General features: G+C 36.3%; 1 protein-coding gene across 1 annotated transcript; it reads right to left on the reverse strand.

The window, feature by feature from the left end:
• Nucleotides 1-218: 218 nt before the first annotated feature.
• DYNAP (dynactin associated protein) lies at nt 219-4,318 on the reverse strand. Its single transcript, XM_037509707.2, has 4 exons — nt 4,295-4,318; nt 3,907-4,011; nt 1,892-1,972; nt 219-1,272 (listed from the first exon to the last, which is right to left on the reverse strand). Exons 2-4 carry the CDS (start codon nt 3,961-3,963, stop codon nt 934-936), a joined length of 477 nt encoding a protein of 158 aa, XP_037365604.1. The 5' UTR covers nt 3,964-4,011; nt 4,295-4,318; the 3' UTR covers nt 219-933.
• Between the last annotated feature and the right edge of the window lie 4,181 nt (nt 4,319-8,499).

Here is an 8,499-nt window from a genome sequence, read left to right on the forward strand (position 1 = left end):
TTTTCTAGTGAGTAGTAAACACTCAGAATATAAGCAATATTGAGCAGGAGTCTAACCCAATAATAAGCATCATGCTCTCAAGTTACAGTATGAAACATAAAGCAATTTCAAAGTTTGAATTTTATAATTGGCAGCTTATAAGAATTTAGATATTAAGCAAAATATCAGATTTGGAAGAATAACATTGAGAATGTCAATGAAAAAATGCAGACATAAAGTATATCTTTTGTTACATCTGAAGTGTTTCTGAGTGTACTATTGATTTTAAATGTTATAGAGTTCCTTAGCCCTCACGCCTTCTGTTCTAATGACCTCTACCTAAATCCAAGCCCTTACCCTTTTCAACTTTAACCCTTCTCTGAAACCTTCCTTGGTTATTCCTAACTCACTCATCTCCTCTCTTTTCAGAATCCCCTAACAGGAGGACTTGTAGCTATAAATCAGCTCATACTCCTTAACCGCTTTAATTGATATTTGCATCTTTTCTTGCTGGACTACAAAGGCTAAAAATTGTCAAGTGTGTGAGTTTGTGAAATAGCCAACAACTGGGTAATAAATACTGGCTTAAAGACCAGCATACAGCTAAGCAGAGCAGAGTTCAGCTGGCAGCCTCTTCAGCGGTTGAAATGTTCATTAGTGATAAATGAGGTTGGTTATACAGGAAGGGGTGGAAAGAAAACTGAAGTCCATTGTGGATGAGTCATTTAGGCTAAGTTGAAACTTTCTTTTCCAGTTATTTGGATATTGGAAGACCCAAGACTGAGTCATTTTCATACAGGAATCCAGTAAGTGATTGAGCAAGAGGATAAGATCTCATGAAGCCAAATGCTTTGGAACCCTTGGGAAGGAGGAGAGAACACTGTGGACATGTCTTCTTCAGGGCAAGGATGCTGAACTGGCTGGAGGGGGGCTGAGGGCTTGAAAATGCCATTTTTAATACTCAATGTTGACTTCGTGGTCCACTGTGGTGTCAGTCATCTCCATAGCAGATGGAAGCACCATGGTGGGGGAGTTTTGGCTTGCCATGGGAGTAGAAGGCAGGGTATTCTGAGATCCAGGCAGAGTTGGTGAAACAAGGGATGTGGCAGAACCAGAGATGCAGGTGACAGGACTGGACTTTCCATCTGTCTGAATTATGACGTTGGTACTACCATTGGTGAGTTTGCCAAAGTGGACAAAATATAAGACCAGAACAACGAGGGTTGCAGCAATGAGACAGGCTAGCAGACACACCAGAAATGTTTTCCAGAGTGACCATGGTTTTGGTGTCACCTGCATGGCAATATAAAAAGTCAGTATTTTGGGAAATGACGTAGTGGTGATATAGGTAACTGATTTCAATTAGAATAAGGCTAAACTTTTTCATGCCCCAGTGTTATAGTTTAAGTGCACTAATGTAACCAAATAATACCTGTAATTCTTTGTCACCCAACGATAAGTAATGTAAGTTTCTGATATGCCTTTTTATTATTTTTCTATACCTTCCTCTCTCTGTCTCTCTCTCGCTCTCTCTCTCTCTCACACACACACACCACCTTTGCCCACAATTCCATGTGCATAGCCACCAATTTGCACAAAGCAATAAAGCTTCATCTTAAATGCAAATTGGTTCCTTAAGAATATATTACATTAATTTATTCTCTTGTATCAGCTAGTAACATCACAAGGTAAATTAAATTATCTAATTCATTTTCACGCACAGGATGAAAGTGTTGCCAGATCACCATGGCCTCCTGGGGACAGATGTATAGAGTGGCTGCAGGACAGGCAGCCAGGGAAGGGGGAAAGGAAGCAGGGCCCTGCAGAGGGGGCTGCCGAGGACCTGTCCCATTTCACCAGCACTCTAGGGACTGCTGAAGGCTTCCGGCCTCCCTCCAGCCTCTCATCTTACCCACTGCGGCTGGAAGGTGACATTGGGCAATCGACAGACACAGTGTGCACCTTCGTTTGAACTGTATGGATTTCTGGGTAACTGCAGAAGAAGAATTTAAAAATAAATAAATAATAAATAAATAAACAAACAGACCAAGTACTGCTTCATAGTAGTAATAACACCTAAGCATATACAATGTCATAGGACTTATATAAAGAAAACTTTACTGAGGAACAAAACTACAACTTGAATTAATATCCACTTATATAAAATATCAGGAGTATAAACTCTCAATTCTCAGGATAATAATTAAGTTCTTTATGGAAATTTGGAAGAAAAGCTTATTAAGTTGACAAAATTTTCATGTGGTGAAATAAATGAAATAATAAAATTAGATTAGATTGGGCAAAAGGGGAAAGCAAATTTTTAGCAGTAATTTTCTCTGGGCAGGATCAGGGATGATTTTTTTTCTTGGCAATTTTCTATATTGTTCAGAGGTCAATATAAGCAAACACATAATAATGGCTTTTAAAAGCATCTTCTATTCCTTATTTGGGGGTATTTAAAAGGTTCTAGGTTGTCTATCAGATTACTGAAAATGTGAAATTCTAGCTTCCTTTTTGCCTCACAATCTTAGAACTTGTTTTTCTTTTTTCAGCATAACTATTTCATTCGATGGACAAAATTGCATAAATGTTTTTGGGATTGTGAGGAAACCACATAATTTATTTATTATGAAAAATAGAAAGAAATAAAGTGAGGTATATGTGGTATTAAAGCTGTAGCATGTTGCAGCTTCCTTGGAATACGAGGCATCCCATAAATTAAGTTCATGGAAATCATTATTGAATTCCCAAAGTGATCACAAATATAATCTTCAAGTTGCAAAAGAATTCTTACATGAAATCCTATCTCTTTTTTTTTTTGGTCAGATTTGTTTCTTGGTTCTACAACTTCAACTTAATTACAAAATTCATTTTTCTTTATTAGGAAATTTTTTTGAAAATACATGATTTAATAAAGAACTATTTTCCCCTTAAGGACTTTCTCCTGTAATTTGTTTCTTGTTTCCAACTTAGTTACAAAAAAGTAAACAAATGCTCATTTTTTTCAGTTCACTGACTTGATGTCATGCGGACCCGTGATATGAAGATTTTAGTCATTGGCTTATAATAATAGAACACAGACAAGTTTGTAAGATTTTTAATGTGTAGCACTAAATGCTGTGATTATTTTACATTTACACATAAATAACAGCGTTCTAAATCATGAACACCGACCTTACAGTGATTAAAATGTATCACATACCAGCATACATAAATCAACACAAGTTCTTGAGTTATAATTTTTTTTTAATTTACAAGTCAAGTTTTATGAAGAGTAGCTTCATGATTACGTGTGTGATATCTAATATCAATATCTGACTCTGCTACTGACTACCTGCACTCCTAGTGTTTCAACTTCCTCATTTGTAAATTTGGAGGGGTTTGTTCAAATGATAAATGAGACCCTTAATATGTTCTAAGAAATATATACATTGCTAGAGTAACATTTTTCAGCACAAATTCCCCCGCTATCAGACATTTTCTATGTTATTACTTTAAATACCAGTAGTCCACTGAAAGTAGATATTTTCATTGATTCAGATCTAATATATAGCTATATATATGTAATACTGTTAATATTTCCTATAAACAATATTTCAAATGCTGTACTAAAATTTTGCCTATGGGAACCTAACCTGGATTGTAATTAAGTTCATGATACCTGGCTTCAGGCTATTTATATCAAATTCCTGATGTAAATATCAAAATTTAGGCACCAAATATACACTTCAAAAACAATGTGAAAGCACTACTTTCACTAATAGCTCAACATGTATGATGACTGATAAACAGTTCAGATCCCACTCATTCTTTAATAGAATATATCAGGGAAAAAAGCAACTTAATTTTCTTAAAAGTTTCAATGTTAAGTGTTGAAAGCAAGAACAGTAGACAGAAAAGCAATTAAAAGCTATTTACAACACTCACCAACTCCGTTGCATTTTCTTCCGTATTCACAGTTTGCTGCTGTTGTTTTCTATCCATGCTGAGGCTGCTGGTATCTCAAACACCACCCAAAGATGTCTGTACTCACTTAGGGATTAGAAGTTAGGAAATACTGGATTTATGTTAAATTAATAACTTTTTATGTTTCCAATCTGGATTATGTAAACTAATAGTCATGTATTTTCTGGGAAAATTTCCAAATTCAACCACAAAGTACACAATTTATGTTAGATGTGGAGAAATAAATAAAATTTGCCACCTTCAAAAAACAGCATGTAGAAAATGATCTAAGCTGCAAGAATGACACCACGATTCTGATCAGCTACAAGCCCCAGCCCTTCTTATTTCACAAAACTTATACAAAACTTACCGAAACTTTATTTCTCACAGGTTAGGAATTCAGCTTTTGCTTCTAATAACACTCACAAAGCCACTCCTTAATTATGAATATTGCAGAAGTCTGTGGCTAAACAAATGGGGATTATGGTGATGACTAATCTCAAAACTGTCCAAAAAAAAAAAAAACACTAATACTGAGATTATTGGATCATGGTAAATTTAGGTGAATGGTGAATAAATCTACAAAAGTCAGTGGCTATATTGCAATGAAAAAGAAAAAAAAAAAACATTAAAATGGCTTTAGCTAGAGTTCAAGATAAAAATAGGAAATAAGCCCATTTCAGTAGTTCCTGGTTCTGTAAATCAAGCATGATCCAAGGTAAAACTTATGTGCTTCCTAGACATGATACCTGGCTTCAGGCTATGTCATGATTGTCACAGATGAATCCTGATCTGTTAGATGAGCGGGAGCTGGAAAAGAAAGCATGTTTGTCACTTTCCCAGCGCTCACAGGAAAAGCGTGCAGGATACAGCAGGCAAAATCGAGGTGGGGTTTCTCATCAACCTGTTGATGCTCTCTGACCCTTTGACAAAGTGTCAAACAGAATAGAGAAATAGAATAGAGCGGGGGAAAGACTTTAAAGGTGCTTTCAAGTCACACATTTTCTGGAGATCAACAACTTTGAGGGTGTGTGTGTGACATGAATATCCAAAATGGCAAGAGACATACACATATCCTAGTTCAAGAGCAGACATATCTGCTGTGTCTAATAGGTACATTCATGAAAAAAAAAAAATGGATGGAGCTGAATTTCAAATTTTTGAACTTCTCCTTAAGCAAACATTAAATGACTGTGTTCTACTTCATGGTGAGTTGCTTAACTTTCTATGAGACAATCCTGTGCATTAATCCAGCATTGCTTTCATAGTCAGCTTGTGCAATGGTTAGATAGTTCTGGATGGCAGATGACAATTTGAAACTTCTCAGTGGTGTAGAAATCCCAGAATAGCAAGAACCCAGGCAAAGCATCTGGGACAGTTAGCATCAGGAATCTGGCTTTATTTCTTTTTAAAGTAACCTGCTACATTGTTTTAGAGTAACATGCGACCTCTCTCTTGCAAAAGCAAGTGTCAAAAGGCAGTGAAAGTTCTCTTCAATGAACTGAGAAACAATTACTGATAAGCTAGAAGCTCAGCAAAAAAAAAAAAAAAAAAAAAATCAGAAAAAGTTAAAATGGGATCTTCATAGGCCTCCCTGCTGGCGTATGCGGTTCAGACACAACCTATGAACCTTTCTGCAGCCACTGAAGCACAAGTTCAATGTCCAGCCAGGGAGGTGACCCACATGGTGCAGCACCTCTCCTGGCTTGCCCACTGCTCCCCTTAGCAGTGTATTTTCAGTCAGTCTGCCTATTTTCTTTTACCCACTCCGTCTCTGGTGAATCCTCTCACCCCCCACACCTCTGGCCTGTATCCCACTTCTTATATGCATGAATAAATAAAATCTTAAAAAAATAATAAAATAAGATCTTCATTAGTTAAAAAAAAAATTAAGACAGCATACTGCCAGCAGGCACACACTAGGAAAAATGTGCAAGGGTAAGATGTAATAAGGAGAGGTGACTAGATGAGACCCCCCCTCCTCCATGACTCTTGCTCCTCAATATTGGACCAGTGATGGTTCTAACTGGGGCAGCAAAATAAGAAATTAATGCTGTAAGGAGGCTAAACTGTTCTTATTTATGTATGGTATGATTATAGATATAGAAACCCAAATAGTCCACAAGCAAATTCCTTGAATAAGGAAGAATTAACTAGATTAGTGGATGCAAAATCAGTGTACAAAAAAAACTTAAGAAATTATTTTGTATTTATATTTGTATATATTATTCATATTTTTGTATGTCATTTTTTTTCTATTTACTATTTTTTATTTAAATATTTTATTTTATATAATTCTTACATCTTTTTTCATCTTTGCACAATGTATGCATTTTCATTTTGGTTATATTCCCCATACAATTGCACCCCCCCCTTATTTTGACTCTAGTCCTTCCGTTCCCAGCCCCTCCCTCTACCCACCCCCCACACCCCGTAGTGTGTCTCTGGCTTATAGTTGCTTGTTGATTTTGATTTTTACTTTGTATTGATTAGTCTTTTTCCTGGTCTTTTATTTAGGTTTTCTAAATTCCTGCTATGAGTGAGACCATCCGGTATTTTTCTTTTTCTTTTTGGCTTATTTCACTGAGCATGATCCCTTCCAGCGCCATCCATGTTGCTGCAAACTGCATGTGTTTATCTTTATTGATTGCTGAGTAATATTCCATGGTGTATATGTACCACATCTTCTTGGTCCAGTCATCTATTTTTGGGCATTTGGGTTGTTTCCAAAGCTTAGCTATTGTAAATAGTGCTGCTATAAACATAGGGGTGCAGGTGCTCTTTGGAATTGATGTTCCTGTGTCCTTTGGGTAAATACCTAGGAGTGGAATTGCTGGATCCTATGGAAGCTCTATGTTTAGTAGGTGCAGAAATCTCCACACAGCTCTCCATAGTGGTTGGACCAGTTTGCACTCCCACCAACAGTGCAGGAGAGTTCCTTTTTCTCCACAACCTCGCCAACATTTGTTGTTGCTAGTTTTTTTAATATGTGCCATTCTCACTGGTGTGAGATGGTATCTCCATTTTTTTCTATTTACTATTGAAAATTTTTTGACTTTTTAAATGTTAGGAGGTTAAACTATTTCTAATTTTTACATTTGACTTTCAACAATTAACTTTTTTGTTGTATTTGAAATTAATTTCTATTTTCTCTCACATTTTTAGTCAATTCACCCAGAGCATTTATTGCACACTTTTTTCTTCCCTTACAATGTATGCTATAGCTAAGTTTTTCCATTGTGAATCATTTTGCTCAAGTTCTAATAAACAATTAAATTAAGTAAAAATGAACTGAATTATTTAATCAGGTTCCCAGGACAATTAAATGTGGTTTACTGGGCATTCTGGCTAACACATTAAGACTTCAGGATGAATATGACATAAAAATCTAAAATTTGTATTTCTTTGAGCTTTAAGAAATTGGTCTACATATGTCAGATCTTTGAGGTTTATTAGTGATTCTTAATTCTCTCCCTGTAGATAGTATAATGCCAGGTTAACTCTGCTCCAGGACTGAGAACAAGTTATTGTAATTAATATATTATAATGTCAGTTCCTCGAGTGTGGGAAGTAGGTGTGTTTTTTCTAATGACTTTCCTGAATGCCTAGCACACAAGTGCACAATTTACAAGAAATTAATGCAGGATGATTACATGAGAAATAACTGGTCTGTGGTTAAAAGTTCCATAAAGATGTAGTCTATGACAATTACTAAAGAATCCTCTTTTGTTTGTGAATATATAGCACCAACATACTTGGAGGGGCTAACAAGTATACACGTTTTGGACATCACTCTTTTAGTCTAAGAATCCTATCAGCCTACAGAATGTTTCATTATAAGGAAGACTCCACAGTTTCATTTCCGCTGTCTTGACAGGAACTTTCAATCCTGCCTCCTCTTCTATGACTATGCCTTTAATGTATCCCTCATTCTTTGCTAATCAGCAGCAAATAGAGGCTAAAATCCCCTGACAACAGAACCTAAAACCTCTGTGACAGTTACAGAGACCTCCCAAAGCCACCCCTGAGTGATGCACACAGCATCTTTTCAAGACTTGCTAGGACTTCTGACACATCCTTCATCACACAGCGTTATAGAATCCAACCTCCACATTTTCCTTTAAATTCGCAGCACTTAGCACAATGCTGCTTGCTTTCCTTGGCGCATGGCCCTTCCTCACCTCTTGTTTCCATCATCACATCATTATCATAGCTACTACGTCTAACTCTTACACTTTCCTCTTACAAAGACCCTGTGATTACGCTGGGCTCACAAAGATCATCTTCCCAGCCCAAGATCCTTAATTTAATCATATCTTCAAAGTCTTATTTACCAAGTATTAGTACTTTCTCTTTATTATGACAGGCATAGATAAATAGGTGTCTGTATTATCACCTTTTCACCTTTTTTATTTTTTAACATTTTTTGGTCATGTCTGGAAAAATCTCATGGTTTTAAAAAATATAATCACCCTTTTACTGACTCTGAAAATACCACAAACTGAAGCTCCTTTTTGTTTAGGCTACGGAATCTATGTTGAGTTTGAGACTATGGGCTAAGAACTTAGCCAAGTC

This window comes from Talpa occidentalis, unplaced genomic scaffold (genome assembly GCF_014898055.3).
Source record: "Talpa occidentalis isolate TD23 unplaced genomic scaffold, MPIMG_talOcc4v2.1 talOcc4.13, whole genome shotgun sequence".
Lineage (NCBI taxonomy): Eukaryota > Metazoa > Chordata > Mammalia > Eulipotyphla > Talpidae > Talpa > Talpa occidentalis.

Excerpts from the sequence above, each read along its gene's own strand:
- DYNAP (XM_037509707.2), bottom strand. The coding sequence starts at position 3,963 with ATGGATAGAAAACAACAGCAGCAAACTGTGAATACGGAAGAAAATGCA. Across the intron at positions 1,973-3,906 it reads AAGAAAATGCAACGGAGTTG|TTACCCAGAAATCCATACAG; the intron begins GTGAGTGTTGTA and ends CTTCTTCTGCAG. Across the intron at positions 1,273-1,891 it reads TCACCTTCCAGCCGCAGTGG|GTGACACCAAAACCATGGTC; the intron begins GTAAGATGAGAG and ends ATTGCCATGCAG.